Source organism: Drosophila melanogaster, chromosome 3R (genome assembly GCF_000001215.4).
Source record: "Drosophila melanogaster chromosome 3R".
Lineage (NCBI taxonomy): Eukaryota > Metazoa > Arthropoda > Insecta > Diptera > Drosophilidae > Drosophila > Drosophila melanogaster.
This window is the reverse complement of record NT_033777.3, coordinates 9,571,905-9,599,584: the sequence shown is the minus strand read 5'-3', so window position 1 is coordinate 9,599,584 and position 27,680 is coordinate 9,571,905. Positions and strand designations below refer to the sequence as shown.

General features: G+C 44.2%; 8 protein-coding genes across 18 annotated transcripts in view; 4 read left to right on the top strand and 4 right to left on the bottom strand.

Annotated features, from left to right (window-relative positions):
* CG8312 (uncharacterized protein) overlaps positions 1-8,276 on the bottom strand; it is a 33,765-nt gene extending 25,489 nt beyond the window's left edge. For 2 of the 3 annotated variants that reach the window (NM_001275498.1, NM_001275499.1), the window contains exon 1: positions 7,400-7,656. The gene's annotated coding sequence lies outside the window, so the exon portion shown is untranslated. Of the gene's footprint in view, positions 1-7,399 lie in introns of all 3 variants that reach the window. The other variant, NM_141661.2, reaches the window with a different exon arrangement.
* Positions 8,277-8,582: 306 nt separating this feature from the next.
* Positions 8,583-10,117, top strand: bocks (bocksbeutel). 2 transcript variants are annotated; one of them, NM_141660.4, is made up of 2 exons: positions 8,583-9,702; positions 9,803-10,117. In NM_141660.4, the coding sequence occupies exons 1-2, from the start codon at positions 8,656-8,658 to the stop codon at positions 9,809-9,811; spliced, it is 1,056 nt and encodes a 351-aa protein (NP_649917.1). In that variant the 5' UTR covers positions 8,583-8,655; the 3' UTR covers positions 9,812-10,117. The 2 variants fall into 2 exon arrangements, with proteins under 2 accessions (NP_649917.1, NP_001014611.1); NM_001014611.3 differs by having other exon boundaries at positions 8,583-10,117.
* Positions 10,004-12,643, bottom strand: P58IPK. Its single transcript, NM_141659.4, has 3 exons — positions 12,126-12,643; positions 11,949-12,062; positions 10,004-11,588 (listed from the first exon to the last, which is right to left on the bottom strand). Exons 1-3 carry the CDS (start codon positions 12,220-12,222, stop codon positions 10,303-10,305), a joined length of 1,497 nt encoding a protein of 498 aa, NP_649916.1. The 5' UTR covers positions 12,223-12,643; the 3' UTR covers positions 10,004-10,302.
* Positions 12,644-12,936: 293 nt separating this feature from the next.
* CG8301 (uncharacterized protein) lies at positions 12,937-18,279 on the bottom strand. Its single transcript, NM_141658.5, has 6 exons — positions 17,464-18,279; positions 15,255-16,131; positions 15,015-15,101; positions 13,899-14,369; positions 13,687-13,836; positions 12,937-13,629 (listed from the first exon to the last, which is right to left on the bottom strand). Exons 1-6 carry the CDS (start codon positions 17,614-17,616, stop codon positions 13,544-13,546), a joined length of 1,824 nt encoding a protein of 607 aa, NP_649915.1. The 5' UTR covers positions 17,617-18,279; the 3' UTR covers positions 12,937-13,543.
* Positions 16,363-17,070, top strand: CG33654 (uncharacterized protein; the record flags this gene model as incomplete). Its single annotated transcript, NM_001031994.1, has 4 exons — positions 16,363-16,425; positions 16,480-16,620; positions 16,713-16,859; positions 16,915-17,070. 4 exons carry the CDS (start codon positions 16,363-16,365, stop codon positions 17,068-17,070), a joined length of 507 nt encoding a protein of 168 aa, NP_001027165.1.
* An 80-nt stretch (positions 18,280-18,359) lies between the features above and the next one.
* Son (Son RNA binding protein) lies at positions 18,360-21,543 on the bottom strand. Of its 2 annotated transcripts, none has more exons than NM_141657.4 (2): positions 19,489-21,543; positions 18,360-19,429 (listed from the first exon to the last, which is right to left on the bottom strand). In NM_141657.4, the coding sequence occupies exons 1-2, from the start codon at positions 21,403-21,405 to the stop codon at positions 18,722-18,724; spliced, it is 2,625 nt and encodes an 874-aa protein (NP_649914.1). In that variant the 5' UTR covers positions 21,406-21,543; the 3' UTR covers positions 18,360-18,721. The 2 variants fall into 2 exon arrangements, with proteins under 2 accessions (NP_649914.1, NP_001262426.1); NM_001275497.1 differs by having other exon boundaries at positions 18,561-19,429.
* Positions 21,544-21,851: 308 nt separating this feature from the next.
* Kap-alpha3 (karyopherin alpha3) lies at positions 21,852-25,101 on the top strand. 4 transcript variants are annotated; one of them, NM_176437.2, is made up of 6 exons: positions 21,852-21,937; positions 22,276-22,377; positions 22,437-22,817; positions 22,878-23,708; positions 23,773-23,949; positions 24,016-25,101. In NM_176437.2, the coding sequence occupies exons 2-6, from the start codon at positions 22,318-22,320 to the stop codon at positions 24,109-24,111; spliced, it is 1,545 nt and encodes a 514-aa protein (NP_788614.1). In that variant the 5' UTR covers positions 21,852-21,937; positions 22,276-22,317; the 3' UTR covers positions 24,112-25,101. The 4 variants fall into 4 exon arrangements, with proteins under 4 accessions (NP_788614.1, NP_731378.1, NP_731377.1 ...); NM_169296.3 differs by having other exon boundaries at positions 21,852-21,977; positions 22,251-22,377; NM_169295.3 differs by having other exon boundaries at positions 21,852-21,977; positions 22,219-22,377; positions 24,016-24,621.
* Positions 25,102-25,373: 272 nt separating this feature from the next.
* Positions 25,374-27,674, top strand: CG9399 (uncharacterized protein). Of its 4 annotated transcripts, none has more exons than NM_001275496.1 (4): positions 25,374-25,443; positions 26,079-26,231; positions 26,296-26,336; positions 26,831-27,674. In NM_001275496.1, exons 2-4 carry the CDS (start codon positions 26,168-26,170, stop codon positions 27,086-27,088), a joined length of 363 nt encoding a protein of 120 aa, NP_001262425.1. In that variant the 5' UTR covers positions 25,374-25,443; positions 26,079-26,167; the 3' UTR covers positions 27,089-27,674. The 4 variants fall into 4 exon arrangements, with proteins under 4 accessions (NP_001262425.1, NP_731376.1, NP_001163571.1 ...); NM_169294.2 differs by lacking the exon at positions 25,374-25,443 and adding an exon at positions 25,599-25,782 and having other exon boundaries at positions 25,990-26,231; positions 26,831-27,371; NM_001170100.2 differs by lacking the exon at positions 25,374-25,443 and adding an exon at positions 25,599-25,791 and having other exon boundaries at positions 25,990-26,231; positions 26,831-27,371.
* The last annotated feature ends 6 nt before the right edge of the window (positions 27,675-27,680 follow it).

Sequence of the window (27,680 nt, the reverse complement as noted above, 5' to 3'; positions counted from 1 at the left end):
GGACCTTGAGCCAATTGATAAATGCATAACCAAGACTTCATTCGAAAGGCTTGTTAACTTTCTCATAGTTTCGGTAGTTGCACAACTTAAAGCTAATGGCTTAAAAGTGGTCCAAAGGCAAAGTCAGTGTGTTTTACGTTTTCGATTTACTGCTTATTTGGCAAAAAACAGACTCGAAGATGAAATGGAATTCATTTGCCAACTTGATTTATCTTCGCTGGTAATAAAAATTCTCAAACATTAGCCAAAACCAAACAAATTGCGTGCCATAAATAAAAATTTAAATACTCGCATGTGCAGCAAAAAATAAAAAGATTGACAGGCTTGTTCAAGGTTTCGCCTTGCTAACCCACAAAAAACATGCAGTAAAAAATAAACAGAACACCCGCAAAGACCGGTAAAAAAACATTACCCAAAAAAAAAATATAATAACATCTAAACCAAACAAAAAACCTCGCACAAACAAGAGAAAAAATTGTTCGCTTTGTGTGTTTATTCGCTGTCTGCTTAGAAACCAAAGAAAAAAGGCTTAAACCAGCTGAGATTTATATTTGGGCAACAAATATTTCAGGAATTCCACGTAAATCTCACAAATCTCACTGCTCACTCAACGCCCAACGTCTTCCATAATTTTCCACTTGATCTTAGCCATAACTCTTCCCGGCTTTTTCCATTTTCAATTAGAGCAACATCAAACGGCAATTGCCACATTAAAGCGCGATTAAAGCTATAGAAAAAAATTCCCTTTTGTATATAGCAATGTCTTTAACCTTTGCAGCGCCGGAAATTGGTGTAAAACTAGTCTCGGTTTGCTCGTGCTGCACAGCAAAGCAAAAGCATTTTTGTATCACATTGCAAGGCGTTTTCAGGTTCAAGCCACTTTTGTGGTCAACAACATTTCACCGCGGCAGCAACTTGTGCAGCAGCAGCAACACTTCCGATAGCTGTTGCCACACTATATGTAGCAACTATAGCTTGTGGCTATGAATGAATTGGGTCCGATCCGATCCGATACGATCCGAGTCCAAGTTAAAGTCTGAGTCAGAGCTGAGACCTGACTTTTCCACAAATGAGTTCATAACGTTCAACGGTTCGGGAAGAGAGGAAAACACGAAAAGAGAAAAACTTTCATAATTACAAACAAGGCGGGCTCCTTGCACTGCACTGACAAAAATAATCTTCAGATTATGTTATATTACTACCATTTCATAAGGGAAACTATGCTTTGCAAGCATGTTTTGTCAGCAAAATCAAACCCAGAATCATCTGTGTGGAATCATCACTAGCTGATATGATGATGTTACTCGTAATTATTTACCATTCCGGCTTTAAGCTTATCACATTTTTCTCAGTGCTGTAGCGTTCAACACACCGCAGTGACTGTTGTTCGGTGCAAATGTGCGAAGAGTGGTTGCCGCCGACTCTGGTTTGCTTCAGTAGCTGATTATTTAATCGAAATGATTATGTTTTGGCGTTGCCCATTAAATGTAATCATGCAACTAAGTGCAACACACTGCAGCAGCAGCAGCAGCAACATCCCGAGATCCCCGTCTTGTCTTCACCGATCTCCGATCTCTGATTGCTCATAATTAGCCGTGGCAGGCAGGAAGTATCACAGGCCATGCTGCCGTAGACAAAGCCAGCAATTTTCGTTGTAAAGTGAAATAAAGCAATCAAATGCTCAAATTGTTTGGGAGCCAGCAGCTCCAGTTCCGAAATTGTAGCGCTGCCAACCCCAAATAGTGAAAAAAAATTATAAGCCAAAAAAAAAAATTATAGCAAGTGCAGAGAAAATCAAACAATGACAAATTGCTGGGAATAGCTTTTCTTTTCCATCATTTTCCCCATAATGCTGGGTATGCAGAGAATAATTGTGCGTAATAAAACTGGCAACCGCTTCCTCTTTGCAGTGAAAACGCTGACGAAAGATACAAAATCTGGACAGGAAGTCAAGGGAGAAAATTAAAAATAAAATTATTATCCAGCCTTATCTAAAACCAATTTGAAAAGATTTCTTTGGCTGCATTTGTTATACAACAATCCTAATCTGTATATGCATTTGCAAAGTCTTATATGATAATTGCTTTTGCTTTTTTTGTTCAGTTTAATTACTCATTCTTCAAGTGCTTAAGTGTATTTGATTTTGCCCATGTTGATTTGATTTTTGACATGTTAGCGATAATGAGGCTGCAGTATTTAATATTTGGCTCATTTGCAGCAAACTTATCGCACTTTTTGGCTTATCATTTAATCTCAAACACGCACTTCCGCTTTGATAATACGCCGCCAGATGAAATATTAGTTTAACAAGTTGCTAAGAGAGATCCATTTCGGTTTATAAAAAGGGGTTTGGTTTTTACGGCATTGTAACACTTCGGATTGGACTGCACGTGCTATTTGGCTTATGGATAGTTGGCCCAAATCGAGCCTCTATCGTTGCCAAATTATCGGCATACCCGTACGCTACATAATGCAAAATATTTCCAACACATTTGCCATTTTATCTTGCTCTAGGGCAACTCGGATTTTAGCACAGCTGCCAGCTGCTGTTTTTTCGATAGAAACTCAGCTGTCTCGTGTGATGTTCACTTAATTCTAGCCACTAGCCTAAGGTTCAGTTAATGTCAGTTGAATTTGTCACAACCTAACAGGTTTAAATGCTTTGGCATAGTTCTGAAAATTCCAATGAATTAATGGCTAGGGGGAGACCTAGAAAATACAATTAAATATTTATGGCTTAAAGCGGCTACGTCGGCCGGCGGAATTTCAGCTTAAAACAAATCAATTAATTAAGACGCACGCAAGGTATTTGTACAAATCATACTTAAAAGGGTCAAATTGGCAATTGAACAACAACGAAACAAAAAACTGGACAGCAATCCAAAAACAAGTCGGCTTATAAAAACGTAAAAACAAGCGTATCTTTTATCGGGCTTTATGCAAATTGAGAGGCAAAAAGTTGCCTCAGCCAGCGGACAAAGAGATCGAAGCCAGTTAAATAACAAATTGATAAATATTAATAAGGCCAGAGGGTTATTTGTCGTATTTGTTTTTGCTGCTAGCGTGCGTGCATTGCATTTACGCTTCAGCTATCCGCCAGATAGCTGTGTATCTGCGTATCTAGCAGATACGAAATGTCATCACTGCCAGTTACAGTTAAGCCAAGTTGGCCATTTGAGCAGGCCTTTTTATGCAAAGCACATGTGTGGCATGGAATGTATCCGTCCAGATACAAATTGCACTTGCAATCGAGTGTAAACAAAACAAAGGCGCAAGAAACACGCGTGCGCTCGTAACTCGACTGGAGATACAATCTCGCTTTTTACCCAGATACATTTGTATCTGCGCAATTGCCGCAATCTAATATTTATTAAGACACCGTGTGACTTATGCACCGCGATGCCTTGACTTTATCCCGCCATTAGCCGGGATGCAATTGTCGTACCTACATGTATGTATCTGATGACTCAAATTGGGTCACCAGATAGTGCTCAGATACATGTGTCTCCCGACATTGTTTACCTTTCAGGCAGTTCGTACGACTCGAAGTGCCCAGCAGCAGATAAGCGGATAGGTATTAAAACTGATTTCATTACATCGTTTTGTTCATGATTCACCAGCCACTTTGATTCACTTACACCAAAATTAGAATGAGTAACCCGAGCTGATAAGAAGGTACAATCTCAAAGGCAGCCAAAACAAATATATAAATCCATGAAAGACCCTCGACTGCAACTCGAAGGCTAATTGATTCTAATCCAAATTCGATCTACGGACTGATATGAAACATTTGGCATTAGGCTGTTAAAAATTCCTAATTACGCAGCACTTTGCAAGTATCTCAAATTACCAAGGATTGTAAAAGAGCCATACTTCAGGGAAATTCAAATGGTGCTCTCTTCGAGGTGCGAATATTCCCTTATGGTTATGATTTTAGAGGTTTTTCCAAGCAAGTCTTTCTAAGAAAGGCCAATAAAAACTTATAGAAGTAGGAATTTCCAGGGCCGTTTATACTCGAAAGCAAGGCAAAACGCCCCTTATCTGATAAAAATCACCTACCTGGTCAGGAATTTCTAGCCTGATTTTTCGAGAGGGGAAAGCCAGCGACTTCACCTTCGAATCGGGGCTTTCCACTCCAATAACTTTGGCCAATGGCTCCCGCCTCAAGTCAATTCCATGGCGATCCGCCCAGAAGGCAATACACAATTAGCAGTAGCCAAGTGGCCAAGTATCCAAGTGGCCAGCAATAACCTCAATGGCCCCACATGTCTCCTCCACTCGTGTCACTTGGCGGCAACCTTGTGCTGTGGCTCTGGACATATAACTATATCTATATATTTATATATCTATATGGGTATGTGTACCGCTTATGGGATAAGTGTATGCCGATCGGCGATCGACGGTTTAGCGATCGGTGTTCGTCGTAAGCGACACATAAACCATAATTAAAAGCGCAAAACAGTTGGCCCCAAATCGAAGCCACCGAAAAAAAAAACCAGTAAGCAAAACCAAAAATGCGCGCGCGCTTGCGCACCTGTCTTTTTTTTTGGTTTTTGTTTTTTCTTAACCGTAGTCATAGTCGTACCCGTACTACCCCCCCTTATTGGCCATACCCCTGGGATCTACCACCACCCTCGCCAGTTGAAGTTGGCCAGTTTCTTGAAACAATTACGAATACGAGTGCAAACACACACAGGCAAAACAAAAACCGATCCGATCCAAACCGATACGAACCGATACAAAGCGAAACAAGCTGAGGCGAACGGCAAGTTGGCCAAGCTGTTGGCCAAGTTAAGACGAATACTTGGGGGCTACTTTTGGGGCGATCCAGGGGTTTGGGGTTCAAGTCCAGCACTACAACTCGCCACTGCTTGCAACGTTCGTCGATGTTGTTCAGCGATTGTTGGGCACAGTGGATATAGGGTCTAAATAAAACTGGGTAACTATCTTACAGTTTTTTGGTATGGTACAACAGAAACTAAACATTATATCTAATACAATATGAGACACAAAGATACAGACATGCCAATTAATATAATTCCAAGCAATTCAAGCTTAATAGCTTGTAGTTTAGTCTGTTTTTTTTTTTTTTTGGTTTCTAACATTTGTCCGCTGCTCTGTTTGGAACACAAATCTGATATCTTTCAAGGTGAGAACACTTGGGCGGTGTGCTTTTCTGGAAATGCCTTAAATGAGCGGCTATCGCCAGCGGTTAACTCCTAAGATTGTGGCACCTTTCGGCCCACAGTGCTCGACAACTGGCCCGGTTTGCCTACGAATGGAGCTGACTCCCTTGTCACCCCACTGCCTTCACCCCCCTCACCACACCTTTTCCAGCGCCGCCCCCTTTTCATCCTTTTCATTCAGAGCTGTACGGAAAGAAAATATTTGTAGCATTTAAGCAATATTTGTGCTTCTACATCTTGTTTTCATTCGAGAAAGTATCTTTTTAAAGAGGTAGGAAATTAAATAGGAAATCCCAAGCCTATCTTATTATGTTTCCAACTTTTTTAAATTTTATTCTGTCTTTAGGTTAATATTTATTAACTTTTCTTTCTGTGCTTTTCGATCGCTTCGATTTCTGCTCGATCGCTCGCCTTTTTAGTTTGGCGTAAAATTGCAGAGCGATCTTGTTGTTGTTGTTGTTGCTTTTGCTGCCATTAAGGCAACAACGGCTAAAACACACACACACACACACTGGCACATGGACAAAGAAACAAACAAACAAATACCAAGTAAGAAACCTGTAGAATTTACAATTACAACAACGGCAAACATAGCGCGCGTATCTGCGTCAATGCTTTTTTTAACGTTTTTCTACTTTGTTCGCTTGCTGGGCGCATTTGCAATTGAAGCGTGGCTCACACAGATACGAAAATACGCACACATGCAGGCGGCTAACCCACTTGCTAGCGCCATCTCGCTCGTACCGAGCGGCTTGGCGTCTGAACGTGTTTTTTATATAACTTTTTTATGCGCATAGTTTTGCTGTTCATAAAAGTTTTTGTTGTTGTTGTTGGGCGCTTGTTTTGTATTTTCTGCATATATCAACTTTTTTGGTGGGAATATTTGGCATTTTGTTTTCTTCATGATTGAGGAATTTTTGTTTTTAGTTTTTGGTTTTGTTTTTCATGTCTAGCTCTGGCAATAAGTAGATGCAAGATTGGATTGAATAAATGCATTTGGCTATGAGTCATATGGTTTCGGGATTGCAAATGGAATTGAATGGGGTATTGGGAAATTTTCAAACAACTACGGCTTCCTAAGAAATGAAAATGGCTAAAACCAAGTTGAGCTGCACGCCAAGCCGTTTTATGCCATATTGATAGAGATAAATCATTTTCGAATCTGTTATCTCATTCCAATTTAGTGTCAAATTGGAGCTCCATCGATACGATGCAATTCGATTCGATTCAATTCGAGTTGAATCCCACTCGACAATCCACTCAACTCTCATGACTTCATTTGGTCTTGTGCAATTTACTGATTATCTCATAATCATTCGCTCGTGTGCTTCAGTTTGCTGGCGCAAAAGAGACTCTTTCTTCGCGGCTTAATGATGCTTGGAAATTAACCAGGGATTACATAAGTAAAATTAAATTAAATCAAAATGGAAATGGAGATGGAAATGGAAATGGCAATGGAAAACGAGCGATGAAAACGAGAAAACAAAAGCGGGCAACAAATTTGATTTTATTAACCTGCGACTGCATTTCAATTTTGGCATTTACAACATTTTCTTGTCGCGTGTGTTGTTTTCGTGCTGATTTATGCCGCTTTTGGGCCAGCCGCGTTTGCAGTGAAAGTTAAGCGGGTTCAACAGCAAAAACAGCTGAAAACAGCAGCCAAAGGTTGTGTCAATGAACTGCGGTGGCGAATTCCCCAATTCCCCCAATTTGGGTTGCCTAATGTCATGGGCATGGGGCTAATCTTTTGTTAACAATTGTGATTTGGTTTATCGATGGAAGGCCTCTCACGTGACTTGGCTATCAAGCAATACCAAATATAGGCAATGACCGACTGAATAGAATGAAATGCCCAACACAAATTATATTGGTAACAATAAATAACATTTGGAGCTACTTGAAATCAGCAAATTCACATGTACAAGCCACTCCAAAAATAGCACCAAATATGTATGTGCCTAAATCACTGATATTAACATTTAGTTTGAAACCCCATTTCTTCCTTGCAACCCCCGATGCTTCTTTTTAGATGAATTCTTAATTATGAGTAAATATATCTTCATGAATACAATTGTTCAAATGCTCTTTGTGAGTACATTCCTTGGAATTCGTTATAAGTGCAACGTAAACAATATTTAAAGAATACCCGGTGGTCGGTCCTATTGGGCATTCTAAGCTGCAGAAGTGTAAAAAGGGTTGGTTTTATTGCTCACCTGGTGTTAATTGTTGCGGCAACAGGTAGTTCTTCTGGTGGAGTAGACTGGTGAACTGGACTGCCGATAAGAAGGAGGCCACGCGCAGAGTTTGAGTTTGGGCAATAGCAATATCGAAATGTAATAAACCAAATACCAGAAAGGCAATTACTCGTTCACTTTCGATTCGATCGGCCGATAAGGAATTTTACAGGGAAAACACGATGTCAACACGTTTAAACAAAGAACAAACGCACTTATTTTCTGTTTGCGCTTAACAAAAAAACAAAAACCCAAATACGAGGATATTTTTTTTTTCGTTTAGTATTTATATCTACTTTGATTCGTTGTTGTTTTTCACGTTTTATGTGTTTGTTTTTGTCCCGCTTGCTCTTTTTTGGGGCGCCTTTCTCGCTCTTGTCCGCTTTAACCGGTTTTTTGGTTTATGTTTATGCTGCTGCTTCTACTGCTGCTGTTGTTGCTGTTTTTGTTTCCCTTGCTCTTGCTTGGCTAAATGGAAAATATGCTGCAATTGCAGCCAGCAAATTGTCGAATGTTTCCAGCCACTTGCTTTGCTACTCGAAATCGATGCCAAAAACTTTAATAACACCCGCGATTGAGGTAAACAAAAGTGTAATAAGCGAAGTGAGGCACACACGCAGGCGCAGAAAAGCAAAAAGGTGAAGAAATATTGGCCGCCAAACAGGTGCAAATGATTCACGATTGTTTTTCCACAATCCACTGTTTATGTTACGATGCTATATCTCCTCAGTTTTCCGCACTGCGACTTGGGGATTTTCTTTGGCTTGGCGAGCGCTTTCCGCGCGGCGATTCGTTTAATTCGAGCGTCTTGTTTGCGATTGAACACCTGTTGCGCGTTCGATTTTCATAAAACTAACTGTGTGACCGTCGGGCGTTAGTTGAAATAAACCATAGCAAGCGTATCCAACCAGGTCTGGCAGCACTGCTGTAAATGTTTAGTTGTAGGCATTTTATAACACTGCACATGAGGCGATTGCACATAAAATATCGAGTTAAGTTTTTCTTCAAGTAGTTTGTTCTTCTGTCTGATGTTAAAAAATTGTTTTTACTTTCGTGCACAGCTCATCCAGCATATGAAATCTAGCTATAGTTTGTCAAACAACATTACTTTAGCAGCAATCGATAGGCGTGCACTTAGATTGAACATTCTATCGCTGCCGTTCCATCACTAATAGACAACATTGTGACGACATTGCTATTTTTGTGTGTTTTGAGTTTCACCACGGCGGAAAATAATGTCGGACCTTTCTTACCTGGACACGTTGGGCAACAAGGAGCTGCTGGCCAAGTGCCTGGAGCACGGCCTGCCCGGTGTTCCCGTGACGGACAGCACCCGCAGCGTCATAATTCGCCGACTAAAGGCCAAAATCACCGGGGTTCCGCTGAACAAAAGCAAATCTGCAAGTAAGAAAGCGATTCCGAGGCGTGAGACCGTACACGGCAGCCAGGTAACGACGCCCACATCGGAGCCAGTGCGTCGTACGCCCGGCAAGAGTGCAGGACGCACTAGCAGCAACAACAACAAGATCAGCGAACAAAGTCGTCGCACAATCGCCTATGGACTAGACAACACCTCGATCTCGGGAAGATCTGTGCAGACTACTACCACGGTGTCGGATATGAGCTCCCAGTCGGAGGACGACGACTCCTACATGGTGGACTCTCCGGTGCCTAATTACTCCAAGGACCAGCAGCCTAGACGTTATGTTTCTCTAGCCAAATCCGGAGTTTTGACCACATCTTACACACGCGAAGTTGACCAGCCGCTGTACGAACAGGAGGATATACCACGCAGCTACACCTACGAAAGACCCCATGTGCCAGCCGCCACTCTTCACGCACTTCCCACATACGAGCCACGCATCGAACCTTCGACATACAGACCCACAGATTTGGGTTTTTCGCGTCCCCTGCTGACTCAAACCAACTTAAACTCAACCAGCTACGAGGAGTCATCTACGTACAATCCAAAACTTTCACCCATTTCGCCAAGAAACACTTTCAGCGGATCCGCTAGGCCTTTTGGTGGCCCAGCACCAGCTCCAGCACCCATTCGCCAGCGACAGAGTGTTCCAGTTAGTGGATCCAATCTGGCCCGTGGTCGCCTGCTCCAGCCGACCACCGCAGTAAACACTCTATATCCACAACTAAATGAATTCTACGATCAGCCGAATGACGCAGGCGAACCCATGGAGACGGAGAGCGAGTCCGAAGTCGAGGAAGTACCCATCAATAGCCATTTCCAAAAGAATCGCTTCTCGCCGCTGGCTAGAAAACCTCTGGTAAGACACCACGATCAGGTTTCGCCTATGGCGCAGTTCCGTGCACTGGCGGTGTCATTGGATCAAAAATATAATCTCAAATTCTACTTAATATTGGTAGTGTCAGTGATGCTGGCCACCATGGTGTACGTGGTATTGACACCCAACGCCTGAGAAGCGTTCATATCGCGGAATACATTTGGTTTTGGTTACTCCACGCATTTCAACCACAGACTACAGCGAAGGAATATTTATGACGACTTTGCACCTTAAGACTACTACTTCAATTCCAAACATGTTCAAAACTAACAAATATTCAACTCAATTTGCCAAGTCTTTAATTGCTTGTTCTCGCATATTGTTTCTTTTTATACATAATTAGAAAAATGTACTACATTATAATTATTGTATTGTATTAAATAAACTAATTAAATGTAAGTGCTCAGTGTGTTTTGTTGCGATTTGTGTTTGTTTGTGGTACTCTCTGACAACGGACCATGGGTTTATTTATGCTTTATGCTACTATTTACACGCCATTTAAATGAACAAAACAGTGTAAAATCGTTAAAGGATATCGGGGATCGCGGCTAGGACATCACAAAGCAAATGGCTGCTGGCTGACTAATTGAAGTGGAACTTGAACTGGAACGGCGACCCGTGTTGGAAGTGTCCAAACGGATGTTCGCCATGGAAGCCGCCACGCTGATTGCTCTCAGGATCTAATGGATCCTCGCCGTTGTCGAATTGACGACGCTTCTCGGGATCCGTGAGAACCTCCTTGGCTGCGGCAATGTCAATAAACTTTTTCTCGGCCACCTTCTTTTCCTCGTCGCGGAAGTTGTCCGGATGCCACTTTTGCGCCGCCTTCCTGTAGGCCTTCACAATCTCCTGTTTGCTGGCGCTACGCTTAACGCCTAATATCTTATAGTAATCCCTGCGCTCTGACTGCTTCTGCAGCTTCTTTGCCCTCTGGATGCCTTCTTTAGCGCGGGTGTTGCTCTCTTCCAGGTCGAGAGCTGCTTGGAAGGAGTGTATGGCATCGTCGTACATTTCGGTGCCCAGCAATGCGTCAGCACGATCACAGTAGACCTGAGCATCCTTCATAATATCCAGTGCCTCCTTGCACTGTTGCAAAGCCTTGCCAAACTGCTCGTCGCCCGTGTAGCAAGTGCAGAGCACCTTGTGTCCCTCATACCGGATCATCGTCTCCTCCGGCTCGTTACGCAGGACTGCCTCTCCGGCGGCTATGCACTCGGCAAAATGCTTCTCCTCACGCGCTTGCTCTGCGTTAACCAGCTGCTTTTCCACCTTTCGTAGTTTCTTGTAGAAGGGGAAGCAGAGCTTGTGTTCCGGGTCGAACTTCAGGCACTCGCGGATCTCTTTTAAGGCATTTGTGGCGTGGCCAATTGTGTACAGCAGCTGTGCAATCTTGTAGTGACCCTCAGTGCTGTCCTGGGTGAGTCGGTTCACCTGTCGCAAGTCAGCAATGGCTAACAGTGGATCATTGATTGCAATGTAGGCATCAGAGCGAGCCTGCCGGAAGGGCACAGCCCACGGCGAGATCTCTAGCAACTGTGTGATCATGGGGATGGCGTTTTGGTGATCACTGTATTGGATCAGCTGCTGTACAAGGACCCACTGCTCCTGGGCGGGTGCCAAGCGGGAATAGTGCTCCAGCACCAAGCCGTTGTTGGGTTCCTCTTGAAGGACTTGATCAAAGTCCTGGATCGCTTGCTCGTACTCTCCGCTCTTCATGTGCACAACACCCCGCTGGATTCGGGCGGCCATAAAGTCTGGCTTCAGTTCCAGCACCCTGCTGAAATCCTGGACGGCAAAGCGCGTCTTGCCCAGCGCCAAATAGACGGTGCCGCGCTTGAAAAGCGTCAGATAGTTGTTGGCATCGCCCTCTGTGAAAATGATAATGGTTAAATCAATGACGAGGGCATAGAAAGGCTAAAAAATATCCTAGCACAAATGAATGTAGTCCTAAACAAAAGTTTACCAAATTAATGTTATCATCAAATTCAAGACAAAAGATACAAGTTTGTTTATTGACCTTGGCATTTGCAAAACATGGTTATGTTTTAAACCATACGATTCTATGATTTGTTAATCAAAAATAATTAAAATCTTTATAAAATATTTAGATTCGTTGCCAATGGACACTTTTGAACGCGATGTTATGTAAATTCACGTGAATTAAAGAATATAAATGTATTGTCATAGATATTCCGATTCTTTCGTGTGTACAAGCCAGTTATATTTACCAACAGCTGCATGGTAGTGCGTCAGTGCATCCGACAGCTGTCCGCGGGCGAGGAACTCCTTGCCCAGCTCCAGATGGTTCTCAATATCCGCTGGACTGGCCGTCGACTCGGCGCCTGAGCGAGAAACAATGACGTGTATTTCAGATGCCTTCGAAGATAAGGATTTGAAGTACGTACCTTCCAGGAAGAGCTCCAGCAGGAGCAGCACCAGGCAGGCAGCCAATTTCTTCTCGCCGCCGCCGATCATGAGCAGGTCACTCAATGGCAAGGCCATGACGATGGCTACGTGTACTTAGATGCCCCCGCAAAAAACCAGTGTGGGCGTGATTTGGAGTTGATTCCCAATCGACACGCACGTCGAATCTGCTTGGCGTGGCAGCTTCTAATCTCTACGGTCGCACCGCTTCCCCTCCTGCACATCAACTTTCACTGGCGGCTTTATTTTCAGCTCGCTGTTATGGATTTTGCGTCCGTTTTTGGTAAACTTGCGGCGCCGTCTGCGATGATTATTCGGTAATTTCTGACTTGGTCAGCTGATTGTTTTGACTGTCTGTGTGTTATGGAGTTTAGATGGTACTCCCCATGGGCATTGCAGCCACTTCTAGTTCGGAATCGCGACCGCTGTGCACTGAACTTTTCGCTTATAAATATTATAAACTAAAAACTGACGTGTTCACGTTCTCTAGGGATGGGCGAATTTTGGCCGCAGGTGATACAAGTCACTGGTTCTTCACGCAGTCACGAGTCGCAACTATCGGATGTGGGCGACGGCAGTGCTGGCAGCTTTTGGCTGTTGTCTAGCTACAACTGATCAAAAGAAATTTCATAATAAATGAAGTAAATTATTTAGATCGCACTACACAAGTCATTAAAGTAGAACTAGCTTTTTGACGCTATTTTAAAGCTAGTTCTGCAATCATTGCAAAAAGCTGTCTAAACCAATCGATTTCTGCCGCCCAACTAAAAAAGTAACGGCAATTCAAACTTTGGTCACATGAATGTTTATTCGGAACATGAATTTGGTAAATATATCTGCAACTACACATAATAAAATCCATAGTATATTGATATTTTAAATATTCTTATACATTTTCGGTAATTATTGTAAATACTTATCGGTTTCATCTGGAAATAAATGCATTTCTTGAGCATTAAAAGTTCGCCGCGAAGCTTAGATTGCTCGTATAACATCTTGTATGTTCTCATTGCTTATTTCTTATCGCTAAGTGGTCAAATGGATATATGTATGTATGTGCTGGTAGTGTTTAAAGGCGTTCTGTGAGATTAATATGGCTCAGAGTTAGAAAGAGATATGCGGCTGGAGTGCCTTAGGGACCGATCGAAGAAATGGACAGAGATATAGCTATATGGTTTATGCCCTACGGAATATCCACTAAATAAAGCTCTAAGCACTTTCACGTTCCAGAGATCGCTGCGTGTGTGCATATGGTCTAGTAAGTGTAATTGGATGGAGGGTACATGTATGTATATGGTCTATGTAAGCTTGAGTTTCGGGAGCTACGCTCCAATGCATTGCAGTTTCTGCACTGTGCTTGGCTACAACAGAAATCTATGCTGTTTGCTGTTCCACTTGGTTAGGAAATCACAATGTTGATCAGATCGTCCAGAGGCTGGTCCGCCGAGTGCGGCTGAGAGGCGGCGTGTGCCTTTTGCATGTGAGCTGGAAGTGATGTTCATCTATATGGAAGGGCATCATTGAGTGATTTCGCATACATACTCTTGAGCTTAATGTGCGTGACAAATCTTTCCTGACAGAGATCGCATTTGTAGTAGGTTTTGCCCGTGTGAGTTCGCTGATGCAGCCGCAATGACTTCTCAAACAGATAGGCTCGACCGCAAACGTTGCACTTGAAGTTCTTCTCCAAGACTGTAAAAGATTGATGTATTACATGTTTCTAATAATACATATGTACATGTGGACATCCTTACCCTCGTGACTCAAGCGATGCTGGGTGAGCACATACTTGAGGGCGAATGCCTTGCCGCAAACATCGCACACATTGGGCTTCTCCTTCTCGTGGGTCTTGATGTGCCACTTCATGTCCTGGGCGCGCTTGAACCGCTTGGAACAGTGCGGGCAGGCGTGCGGTCGATCCTTCTCGGAATGCACGGCAGCGTGCCGCTCCAGAGCGGACTTCATGTTGAACCTCTGGCTGCAGCTGCCGCACTGAAAGAGTCCGGAGTACTGGCGTTCCCGCTTCTGTTGCAGCACCCGTTTGTTGTTCGCTATGATGGGAGCGCCAGGACGCTGCAAGTGCTCCGCGGACATGTGGTGGATCAAATCCGGTTCGCTGGAGAAGGGCTGGCGGCACAGCATGCACTCACTCCGCTCGATGGCAGTCAGGTTCTCCCTGTGCCGCTCCAGCATGTGAATCCTTTTCTCCGCATAGGATGCAAAGACTGTTGGGATTGGACAAAAATGGGTTTAGCATCCATTGGCACATAGATAACGGATGGCTAGTCGTAGAGGGTGTCATGAAGTAGAAAACTCGGAAAAATGTATCGTCCTGAAGGTAGGAAGTAAAGTTGGTGAAGAAAAATAAAACTGTGGTAACGTAATGGATGAAATTCCTTAGATTCAGGACGATTAACTATGTGATTGCTGGCATGCTGCTCTCCAGGGATTCTTACTGTGTATGGAGTTGGTTATGCATTTGGTTGATTGGGTTCGATTGGTTTAATTGGTTAAAACGCTAGCTAGGTGGCTAAGTGGATATCAAAGTACAAAACGTTTGCCGTTCGTTAATCGCATGCGATGGCTAAAAAGGTGTACAAAATAGAGCTGGGTTAGCCATTATCTTTACCGTTGCTTTTGGCTTGACTAACACACTATATAAGGCGGCAGAAGCAGCCGATCTTGGCCCAGTTTCTATGTTCTTAAAGCGCTCGTTGGATGTGAGAATGTTGATATATGATGCAACAGATTGATATATGATGGTTAATGCTCATATGTTTGTGAGTTGTTCAAATCGACGAATCTTCCAATACCAAGTACCGAAGATCCTATGTAGGTGTCCCCGGATTAGAGGATCCAACTTGACTTACCCTCCGTGCAATTGGCACACTTGTAGGGCTTCTCCCCGCCATGCTGCCGGTAAATGTGCCAGCGAAGGGTCTTCAGATGGATGAATGCTGCGTAGATAAAAGTGTATCTAAACTTAATAATGTTTACTAATAGATTGTATAGGAGGGATAGTATAATTAACAGTGATCAACATGGCGTATGCGCAATATTAATCTCATTGAGTTTAGAGCGCAAGTTTTTGCTGAATTGGTGATTCTTACTCTTGCCGCAGAAGCCGCAGTGTTCGCTCTTCCTGGAACTGGTGCCCGAGTGGGTGGCCTCGTGGCACATGAGATGCCGCTGGCTGATGAAGAGTCGCTCGCATCCGCTGTGGCGACACTTGAACTGGCGATCCGGATTGTGCCACTTCATGTGATAGTTGAGGCTCTTGCGGGTGTAGAAGCGCTTCTCGCATAGCGCGCACTCAAAGTCCGTCTCCGAATGGTACTTCTCAACGTGGTGGCGCAGATTGTGCCTGTCGCCGTACTTCTTGCCGCACACGCCGCAGGCATGTTGCTTCTCCACGTGGCTGCTTTTCAGGTGAACTGTGCGCGATGCGGCGTCCTGAAAGCGTGCCTCGCACTCCGGACAATTGTACGGTTGCTCCGGATCGTGGCTAGCGTTGATGTGCTCCAACAAGAGTTGCTGCAGCTGGTAGTTCTCCTGCGGGCGCAGACAGAACTTGCAGGCATAGCTAATGGTCAGTTGTGGGGGAGCAGACTCATCCGTGATTGGTTCCTCCACCTCCTCATCATACTGCTGCTGCTGCTCCTCCTCCTCCTCCTCCTCCTCCGCCTCGTCGATGTCTACGGCATCCACGAAAATCTCTATGGGATCACTGGCAGTGTTGTTTGGTTGTGTTTCGGCTGAAACCGTCGTTGTTGGTTTGGTAGTTTCCGTTTCCTGATGCTCTTCCGCTGGCTCCAAGTCCTCCTGTCCAATCTCATCATCTTCCAGGCTGCTGGCATCGATCTTGTCGTAGATGTGGGACAGCTTCAGCTGTGCCTCCTGGCAGGCCAAGCGGAATGCGTTGATCGAGCAGAACTTGGTGAAGCAGTCGCTGCAGATCTTCTGGGGCAGTCCATCGTTGGGAGATATCTGAAATGAATTCCCTGGTTTTAGTCAGCTGCATATTTAAATCATGGAACAAATTGACTGTCTTATTATAGAAACCAACCCATTAATCGAATCGCTATGCGTTGCCAAACTACCTAGTATAATTGCAGTATTATTATGAAACAATTTGATTTAATTCTTGGGCATGCTTATTTAGCGATATATTTTTTTAAACGAATACAGTTTAGTTTATGCTGTGACATTTATTGCACGATGTTGAAGAATACGCGCTGCCACATAGTAGTCATTTTAGTAATTCTTCTCATGGCTAAATGGGTTGCTACTTCGAATTTGCATCAACTGTATTAAACTAATCGATTTTTCGTACAGGCCTCCTCGAAATTTGAGTTCACCAACCTCCAGTGCACATCGTTCGACAAAAGTTTCGATGATTTTGAATATTGTTACATAAGGTCTGCAAATCGGAGCTATAAGTACTTAACGCTAAAAGTGAACCTATTCAAAACGCCAGTTACAAAGGTCAAGGTATGTGCAAATTAAACAAATTACACACATTTACAATTATCTATAATTATTTCTAGTTCACTGGTATACTATACAAGCGATTTAACGGCTACAGACCCTTCATGTTCAACATAACATTGGATGCGTGTAGATTTTTAAAAAACACTGATTCGAAACCAATAGCAAAATACTTTTACGAATTCTTTAATTCCTACTCAAATCTTAACCATTCCTGCCCCTTTAATGTGAGTATATTCTTGTGTATTATTAAAATTAATTTTATAGTATTTTATACTATAGCACGATCTTATTGTGGATAAGATTCCAATAGACTTTGTTAACCACAGAGTTACGAATATTCTACCCTTTCCTGAAGGTGATTATCTACTGGAAACTCATTGGATTGCCTATGAAATCGATCGAGCGATGGTCAAGATATATTATACTATATCCTAGGCATGTGTCTTTGAATGTCAATATGGAAAATAAATATTGAAAGTTATTCATGTACTAGGAACAGTGTTTTTAAAAAATTGATGATTCCGGAAAACTTTAGATTGACAATTTCCCCAAAGCTTTGTGGTTGGCAGGAAAATAACCATACTATGCATAATTAAGCCCCAAGTGGCTCGATTGTGAAAACATGGCTAACACACAACTTTCACTTGCGAAAAGATGCAATTGTTACAGTGAGAGAAATACCAAGCAACTAGCTGGGCAAAGAGATAGAAATTGGGAAGGTAAGTTACATTAATTTAAAGATTGGGAATCTTTTGAGACAATAAATACTAGGATATGTAGTTTTTCCGAACTGAAATCATCCCATTAAGCCCGAATCACTTCACTCACCTTTAGATTCCAGTTGGCGAACTGGAGGCGAATCTGGGCCATTTCGCTGGGCCAGCAGTTGGGATGATGGAGGTCCAGGAAGTGGCTGTTATTGCTGCCATTTTCGAAATCGCACACGAACATGGAAATCGCACAGGTGCGGCACGTTTCCATGACGTTGGCCGCAAACAAAGTGGCCAGCGAAAATGCGGCAGTGCATCAATGGCGATGACAACGATGGCGATATGTGGCCAATGCAACTGCAACTGCAACGCCCAAATTCGACTCGCCAGCCATTCATGTGCGGTAATTATGCAACTTTACGAGCTACGCGGGCTGTGATTGCGTGCGTCGATACGATAACCACATCCAAATCCGCAGCCACATCCACCGAATGCCAAGACGCAGTGGCTCAAAAGCATTTACACGCTAGCATTGGATATTTTCACAACAAATATTATTGTGCACGTTTTTGAGGCATTTTTGGATGCTGAGTGATGATGATGCTGCAGCTGCTGCTGTTGGGGAATTGGGCGACGAGGACTGGGGCACTCGGAAAAGTTTTGTCTGTATCCGGGTGACGACCTCTGCTCCGCTCCTTGTTGCCCCTTCTGCTGCGCCTGCTAGCCAATCCAATGGTCCGTGCTCGCCATCCGACGAAGTTCGAGCTTCCGCGTGAACTGACCTTCGTCGAGGAGCAATCTTTTGGAACTTGCAGCGCCGATGCTCCCACTTCCACTTCCACTCCCACCACCACAACCACTGCCAGTCTCTGTCCACACGGCCCACTCTTGTTTAACCCACTCGGATGGAACAGCTGACTTTGTTTGTGTACTTGCGCAAAAGCCCCGTTTGGCGAGTGAGCAAAGCTCGCGCGTTAAAGCTCCTCTCCCAAATAACGGGCATTACACTTGGAAAAATGTGTGTGTCAAAAATTAAATTAAAATATTCAATTTAATAAGGGAAGGAAATACACTTCAAATACGAAACTTGCATTTCTAAAAGGAACTAGAAGTAAACAGGTAATTTATAACTGATATTAAGGACAGCATTAAAGTAAGTAGTGTATAAATAATAGAAATGATAACGTTAGGGGTACATCAAATATCAGTAATTTTAGTCAAACTAACAATCATTTTTGATGTTAGCACTATATTTGTCATCGCTCCAAAGGAGACGAACAAGATTTTACAACTTAAATATAGGGCTAATTTTATGTACAGTGTGGGGATTCTATTATATTCACTATCTAGAAATTAGCCTATTCAACGTTCGATCACTAGCTGGGCGGAAGAATGCCTAAAGATCGCAGACATAAGGCGGCCGCATTGAGTTTCGCCTCCTTCTTGTTGTTGCTTCCTCGATCCGGCGTAAAGGTCTGTCCGTTAATCTCGACCGAAAAGAGAAAGGAACGGTTGTGAGCGGGCCCGATATCCTGACGTAGCTTATACTGCGGCGGCATCCACTTGTTCTTCGAGGTCAGTTCGTTGAGCACACACACGGGATGCTTATCCTGGGTGACCAGCGGCGTGGACGCCAACGGTCCAGGTCCCGCACCCTGAACTGCTGGACAGGGGCCAGCTCCAATTGGTCCCGCCATGTTTTTATTTCTTCGCTGGGCAGCCGGCGCACGCATTTGCGGTGGCCTTAAGTCATCGCGCGACACCAGGCCACGCTTGTCCAATTTGACGTCCAGCAAAAGTGGTTGCAATGATCCAGTTTTACATCTGCCCAGTCCCTCGCCCGGTTTCCAGCCCATCTTTTGCAGGAGCGCCATGCCCATGCCCCCAGTCACCGGTTTGGTGGAGGTCATTTGGTCTTTGCGCACCCACAGCTGCGGACCGCTGTTCAGCTCATGTGCCTTCATCACTTGGGCACCCGTGCTTCCCGTGAACTGACCGGGCAGATGCTTTGAGTTGGCCCACGATGACATGTTGCGTTGCGCAGTGTACATCATTTTTAGGGCCTCAGAGTCGGCCGGATTCTCCTAAGATAAACAAAATTATGAAGCCAACCGTTAAAATGACAAATGGTTCTAGAGCTCACCTGCAGGCGTCGAATGGCACTAAGACGCTGGGTGATTATGCTGGACACGTCCATGGAAGGCGGCGTAACATCGGGAAAAATGGAAGCACTTTGCATCGGTGTTACGGGTGACGTTGACGGGATGGGCACCTCGGGAACGAAGGGAACAGCCGGAGGGGCAAACTCTTTGGGAACGGTTGGCGGGACGGATTGAGGAACAGTGGGTAATTGAGTGGCGGCTAAGGGCGGGACTACGACTGCTCCTCCCAGTGGCTTAAAGGCGGGTTCCTGCTGCTCCTGCAAGGGTATCGACTTCGCGAACACGTTCTTCGGCGTTTCCTTAAACATATTGGTGGCCTGTTTTGCTGGCGGTAGGGAGGGCAACGGCACTAGCGAGTCCTTAGGATCCACCGGCACCCACACCTCATTGTTGCGATGGGTCTGACCCGACGACACCGGGAACTGCATGGTTATGGCCTTTGTTTGCTCGTCCAGTCGAGGTGGTGCTGGAACCAGCGCCGTTGAGTTTCGTATATGCATCACAATTGGCTCGCGCTCCTTCAGCTGAAAGGGATGATGGAAGACCTTCGCATTACCATTCTTGTCCACATCGGACTCCTCTTCTGAACTCAGATCTGACAGGCCGTCGCCGTTGGAGATTTTTTTGCAGAAGTCGGTAAGATCTTGAATAGTGCGACCTCCGTAGCGCATCTTGACGAGAACCTTGTCCTTGACCTCTGCAGTCATGTTAGCCACACCGGGCATAGTTCCCTGTTTGAACATGTTAATGGCATTTCGTCGCGCAATCTCGAGCAAGCGCTTTTTGTCTATGCCGAGGTCACGCGAGCGAGATCTTGACTTTCGGTTTCTCCTGGTGTTGGATTCGCGCACGTTACGCTTGGGTGAAACCGACAATTCCTCCTTTTCATCATAAAAGCTGTTGTGCGCCCGTCTACGGCCGTTGGAAGCCTTCTCCCGGAGGTACGACTCCTCATCGGAGAGCGAGATATCGGAGAGATCTTGTTCCTGCCGTGACTTTGTGCTCGCTGATTCAGATCCTTTCAAGCGATCCGCTTCACGTTGCCCGTTGTAAAAGCTATTGTTGGAGCGGACGCGTTCCCTTTCATGCTCCTTTTCCCGTTCCCTTTCTCGTTCCCAGTCGCGATGCTTCTCCCTTTCATGTCGTTCGCGCTTTTCGGAATGACTGGAAGGCTCCACAGCGCTGCGCTTCCGGCTCTCAGACTTTTCTTTCTCCTTCTCGGAGGGAGCTTGTGCTGCCGTAAACTTATCTTTGGATTTGTCCCTATCCCTGTCCCTGTCCCGATCCTTCTCCTTTGATTTGTCCGTAACGCGGTCCCGATCTTTCTCCTTAGATTTGTCCCGGTCCCGATCCTTCTCCTTGTCTTTGACTCTGATGTCTTTATGTTTGTGCTTCTTACGTTTATGCTTGTGCTTGCCTTCCGCCTCCGAGTCGCTGCATTCGCCATCTGACTTGGTCGTCTTCTTTTTCTTGGCCTTCTTATCCTTCTTCTCCTTTTTCACCTTTTTCTTTTTCTTGAACAGATTGTCGTCTAGAAGTTCCTCTGGTGGAGCGGCATTGAATACGCCGAACAGCTCGGCAAGGATCTCGTTCGAGGACTTTACAGGCTTAATGTTCTTCTTGTCGTCCGCCGACGCGGAGCTCTCGCTCTCCCCCGACTCGTCATTGTTGCCCAGTTCATTGCTGTTGCTCCTCCGCATCAAAGTCACCATCTCCGCCTTGATCTTGGCATTCATGGCCCGGAGTTTGGCCTCCACCTCTGCGTCCGGTCGTTCGCTCTTTACCTTAATTGGCGGAATCTTGGTCAGTGCAAGTGGCTCCTGAACCGGAGGATTTGTCTGAGACCCCGCCACTTGAGGCGTTTCTACGCTCGCCCCTTTCTCTGTGTTCTCCGTCATTGCTCTCTCGCTGGGCGCGGATCGTCCTAGTGTCTATGCATGCTAATAGATTACCGCAACAGATCAGCGAATTTGTCGCTGTTCGCGATTAAGCGTTTTTCTGCACGTCTTGCTTGGACAGAAGTTTCAATAATAGCGATGACACTCGTAATGGTATCTACAGTTCGCAGGGCTCAAAGATATCGATACTTTGCTAGAGTTGTGTAATAGTACCGTCACGACAAGCGCCTGCTTGAAAAAACCTAAATAATAAGAATTGCTATAATGCTTTTTAAGACAAATGAAATATTTCCTAAATAATGTTCAACTGGTTCATAAGCTTACAACTCCAACTGAGTAAACTTAAAATTTCTAAATTTAAAAAATAAGTCGACATAAATTCAGATCTGACGATTGGTGCTTCAATCGACCCTGCCTATAAGTGGGCAGTCCCGAATTGCCAACCGCAGCCAACTTCACTCACGTCGTTGTCACTGATTGCAATTTTAATAAAAAGGAAAGAATTTTATCACTTTTAAAAGACGTAGAAAGTGTATGTGTCGTGGGAGAAACCCGATTTACTTGCTAAAAACGTAAGTATCCTCTACCGAGGACCAAGAGAAACACTTTTTTCGCCCGTTGCATTGCTAATTTTCATGTATTTTTTCGCCATTTCCTTTTTTCAATGCCTGCGCCATCGTGTTATGCTGCAACTGTGTTGGTCGATTCTACGTTATTTTTTCGTGGATGTGCGCTGGTGTGGGTGCGAATAATTTTTCCCATTGGCTGGTGTGCAATTGAAACAAATTATTAATTGTTCATCGAATACGCTAGGAGGCGTACGTCGCCAACATCGCATTCAATAGTTTTTAAAAACTCACTTTTTAACAGCCAATCGAAAAAGCAAACCCTTATACAAGGAAATCAGACAAAATGACGTCTATGGAGCAAAATCGTTTACAAAACTTCAAAAACAAAGGGAAAGACCAGGATGTGAGTAGTTAGAAGTTACCGCTGAAATGGGAAACATTATAATATTAATTAATTTGCAGGAAATGCGACGTCGGAGAAATGAAGTCACCGTTGAGCTGAGGAAGAACAAGCGCGAAGAGACCATTCTCAAGCGTCGCAATGTGCCCAATTTGGACTCGAACACAGATGAGGAGGAGCAGTTGTCCTCGTCCATTGACCTGAAGAAGCTGGCAAAGGCAGCCGCAGACGCCACCAAGCCGGAACAGCAACTGGCCGCTGTTCAGGCTGCCCGCAAGCTGCTGTCGTCGGACAAGAATCCACCCATCAACGATCTGATCCAAAGCGACATTCTGCCCATCCTGGTGGAGTGCCTCAAACAACACAATCACACAATGCTCCAGTTCGAGGCCGCCTGGGCCCTGACCAACATTGCCTCTGGCACATCGGCTCAGACCAACGAGGTACGTTCAGCTTTCCCTCTCAGCACTTTCTTTGTTTTAATGCAATATAATCCTGTATAGGTTGTTGCCGCCGGTGCCGTGCCGCTCTTCCTTCAACTTCTCAACTCGCCCGCTCCCAATGTTTGCGAACAAGCCGTGTGGGCCCTGGGCAACATCATAGGCGATGGTCCTTTGCTCCGCGATTTTGTCATTAAGCACGGAGTCGTGCAGCCACTTTTGTCGTTCATCAAGCCAGACATCCCCATCACATTCTTGCGCAATGTAACATGGGTTATTGTGAATTTGTGCCGCAACAAGGATCCGGCTCCCCCGACAGCCACCATTCATGAGATCCTGCCCGCACTCAATGTGCTCATTCATCACACCGACACGAACATCCTGGTGGACACGGTCTGGGCCATCAGCTATTTGACTGACGGTGGCAACGATCAGATCCAGATGGTCATTGAAAGTGGAGTTGTACCCAAGCTGATACCACTGCTGGGCAACAGCGAGGTCAAGGTACAGACAGCCGCACTGCGGGCTGTTGGCAATATTGTGACTGGATCGGATGAGCAGACACAGGTTGTGCTCAACTACGACGCGCTCTCCTACTTCCCGGGCCTGCTCTCGCATCCCAAGGAGAAGATCCGAAAGGAGGCGGTTTGGTTCCTTTCCAATATAACCGCTGGAAATCAATCGCAGGTGCAGGCCGTTATTAACGTGGGTCTCCTGCCCAAAATTATCGAGAACCTAAGCAAGGGCGAGTTCCAGACACAGAAGGAGGCTGCCTGGGCCATCAGCAATCTGACCATTAGCGGCAACCGCGAACAGGTCTTCACCTTGATCAAGGAGGGCGTCATTCCGCCATTCTGTGACCTCCTTTCATGCCAGGATACGCAAGTTATAAATGTAAGTATAATTTGCGTCTCTTCACATATTTGTTTTGAGTAACACATTCCCCTTTTTTTTAAAGGTTGTTTTGGATGGTCTGAACAATATGTTAAAAGTGGCCGATTCTCATGTTGAGGCGGTGGCCAACTGCATTGAGGAATGCGAGGGCCTGGCCAAGATCGAGCGTCTGCAGAGCCACGAAAACGTTGAAATCTACAAACTAGCTTATGAGATCATCGATCAATACTTCACTGATGAGGTGAGCTAACAGTTTAAGTCAACCGTTTGTTATTATTCTAAAACGTTTTTGATGCATCCTTTACAGGGCGAACAGACTAACATGGCACCGACCTCCGACGGCGCACAATACAATTTCGATCCACACGCCGATAGGCTAACGATGAACTCATTTAACTTTTAACGATTTAATCAGAAAGCAGCCGCGCAGTAGCAGTGAAGTGAAAACCAAACACGTGCAACACCACATAATTTGGCGTTTATTCGTACACAATCGCTTGTGTATGAACAAGCCCGACGAGCCGTCAACCAATTCACATAATAATAGCATTATATTTTGTCCACCACACAGCAGCAATTAGACAGCCGGGTTCGTTTTAGGGACGAGAATAGGAACTCTGGAGGATACACAACGGATAATCCGCTGCAGCCGTTTTAGCTTCTCTCAATTCTGTGTTAACAAAATTACAAAATTCAGACATACACACACTCTTGGGTGTGTGAATGTGCAATGCAAGGACTTCTCCGATTGAAGCGACTCTGCTATAGATCATCCAAAATATAAACACAGGAATGAGAAACAGATTTCAAAAAGAATGTAGACCTATTTGATTTATATGAAATTATTTAAATATTTACGCTTCTGATTTGTAATTGAAATTACATATGTATACATTTCTAACATGAAAACGATAAAAGCAAAAGGCAACTCATCATTTTGTTTCCAGGCAGATAAGTTAAGCGGAATTTTATAAGAACAAGTGTGTCGCGTTTCAAGACCAGGCATTCGAGTTGTCCGTCGGCCGAGCTGTTAATAATTAGCGTTTATTTCAGCTAGTGCGTCACTTGAGCACGTTTCCCATTAATGCGCAATTGCCCGTCTACCTGGCAGGGCAGCTGAAAAATCGGCTTTCACATGGCAACAGATCGAGTAAATATTTGTAAACAATCAGATCGAAAATCGAATTCGGATTGCAACAGAAGGGACTGGGCGTTTCCCTCAATTGAGGGATCAAATTGTATTAATGACTTATCTGCAAAGCATCAGTTTCGCTAGTGTTCTGTATACAGTATAGGATACTTTAAATCAGTTAGATTTAGTTGAGTGATGTGATGTATGTTTTACTTTTAAATCTTGAGGAGTGTGGGAATAAATAGCTCTTCATTTTACTTTTACATATTCGTTCTTTCATATAAAGAAAGTTTCGCCTGGCGGTTGTTTTTGGAACTACTCAGAATATTTACGTGTAACTTACCCATCATCTACATGGGCTTCTATAATTATTTATAGGACATTCCGAATTCTGTGATGAAAGTTAACTTTATGAAAGTGGTTCCAGCTCGTGCAGTACAAATCTTTTACTGAAATTTACCTAATTTTTCGAAAATAGTATACTTTGACTTATATATGCAGGCGGGACAACGTTTACCAACACTAGAATTTGAGATGGCAGATTGTCTAGCTGTAGTACCCCAGCTGTTGCGGTGCTAAAATTATTTTTATAATTGTGTAATTGTATGTGTTTTAATACGTCATTTCCTGTGAGATTTAATAAATATAAGATTTAGATATTAATTTTTTTGTATTAGTGAAAAATGGCGCATCACTGTTGTCGCGTGACTCCTAAAAAACTTGCATTTGCCTGCTATTTATAGAGATGCTGCACTTGTATTGGTAGCGATGCATTCGATTCAGACACATTTGCTTCCGTCAACATTTTGCTGCGGAAATTGCGGAAATTGGCACACTCTCCTCAAGGTCAAGGATGTTGTGCGATAGCTAATGAACCTGTGATCGTGCAAAAACCTGTTCCTAAAGATGAATGCATGATTTTTGCACTTTTTAGAAAGTCAAGTACGAGTTGTAGGTACAATTGTATAGGTATTTCCTTAACGTGTCAAATTAAACACGTTAGAAAATAGCGCGCTCAGCTGTTCGAGTTTGCGGCTGTGTGGGTGCTAGCTCTCTCTTTTGCTCTCTTTGTCTTTTTCGCTCTCTCACGAAGCTTTTTGGCTTTTGTTGTTTAGCGTTTCATAGTAGATTTTATTTTGTGATTGCCAGCCAACGAGTTTGGACGCATAAATTATCATCACTGCAACCCGTGGAATTTTTTCGCACAAATAGCAACAACAACAAAATGTCGTCCACAGCCGTTCAGCCACCGCCGCCCGTTCCCCCGCCGCCACCATCGGCCGTCCCTTCCGCCGGAAAGGGCATCCACTCCAAGCTGTACAACGGGATGATTGGCGCCGCCGACAAATTTGTGCCCGCCAAGCTGCGGCCACTGTGGATGCATCCAGCTGGTAAGCCTCACATAGACCACTATGCTACATAAAGAGCACATCTTTAGGTTCGGTTTGATTCCAGGTCCCAAGACGATATTCTTTTGGGCACCCGTCTTCAAATGGGTAAGTAGACAGAAAGCCAGACGGATGGGATTACATAACTCGGACAACGCACGACCTTCGCTGATTTTCATTATCGCACACATACTATAGTTCACCATAAATCCGAAACGACGGTAGACAAATCTGAGCGCAGGTGCCATTAAATGAAATTATTTGATTATTTCGAGCAACCTGCGCTTGATAACAACCGCATACGGTTGTGTTCGTGAGCGGATTGCCTTCTGTTGTGGAACCCTATGAAAAAAAGTTTCCCAAAAAAATCAAAAACTTTTGATTTATTTAGTTAGTTTGTTTGTTTCGATAGTAGGCATATAGATGCCTCATACTTATGTACATACATATATCAAGCCACAAATAAATAAAACAAAGAACAGCCAGTTGAGATCTCCCATAGCGGCACTAAAACATAGAAACTGAAGATGCCTAAGCATATCGCGTCCTTTAGTTAAAACAAAAATTAAATAAGCAATCGAATCCTTTATCTCCTTTGCCAGGGTCTCGTTGCCGCCGGCCTGAGTGACTTGGCCCGACCGGCCGACACCATCTCCGTGTCTGGATGCGCCGCCCTGGCTGCCACGGGCATCATCTGGTCGCGTTACTCGCTGGTGATCATACCCAAGAACTACAGCCTGTTCGCCGTGAATCTCTTCGTGGGCATCACGCAGGTGGTGCAGCTGGCACGGGCCTACCACTACCACCAGAGTCAGGAGAAGCTGAAGCAGGAGCAGCAGCAGCCGGCGGTGCAAAATTAGATACATATCGAATCGAATACCGGTGCTGTCCCCTTTATATAGACTTTAATCGAACTTTTATGTACATACAAATCCCACAACGCGCAACGTAAACGAAAGGATTAAGAGGAAGCTGTACTAGCAGATCGCGAAACTGCGTTTTACAACCTGTTAACCATTATTATTTATGGTTCACCGCCTTATCGACGTGATTCGTATTACTTAAGTTGTAACTGTGGAGGCTTTGCGTATAGTTAAATCGAAACGAGAATGATAAATCAATACATTTTAAGACTTTAGTCACTAGATAAACGTAGTTGTTCGTTTTATTAAAGTGGATGTGGCCCAACATGGTGGCCCAACAATGGGTTATATTCAGTAATATAAATGAACCAAACTGGCTAAAAGATATTTTCTTAAAAGTATTATTTTAAGTATGCCAAATTAGGAAAACATATCCAAAAGGCAAAGGTAATCAATATCTTATTCTTTGATTTAATACAATTATGTTTGACTGATTTAAATGAAATGAGCTGTTATTACAATAATTGCAAAAGAGTAGAAATCCTTAGATTGCAATAAAACCGGATTATCAAGAAGATAACTCATACGC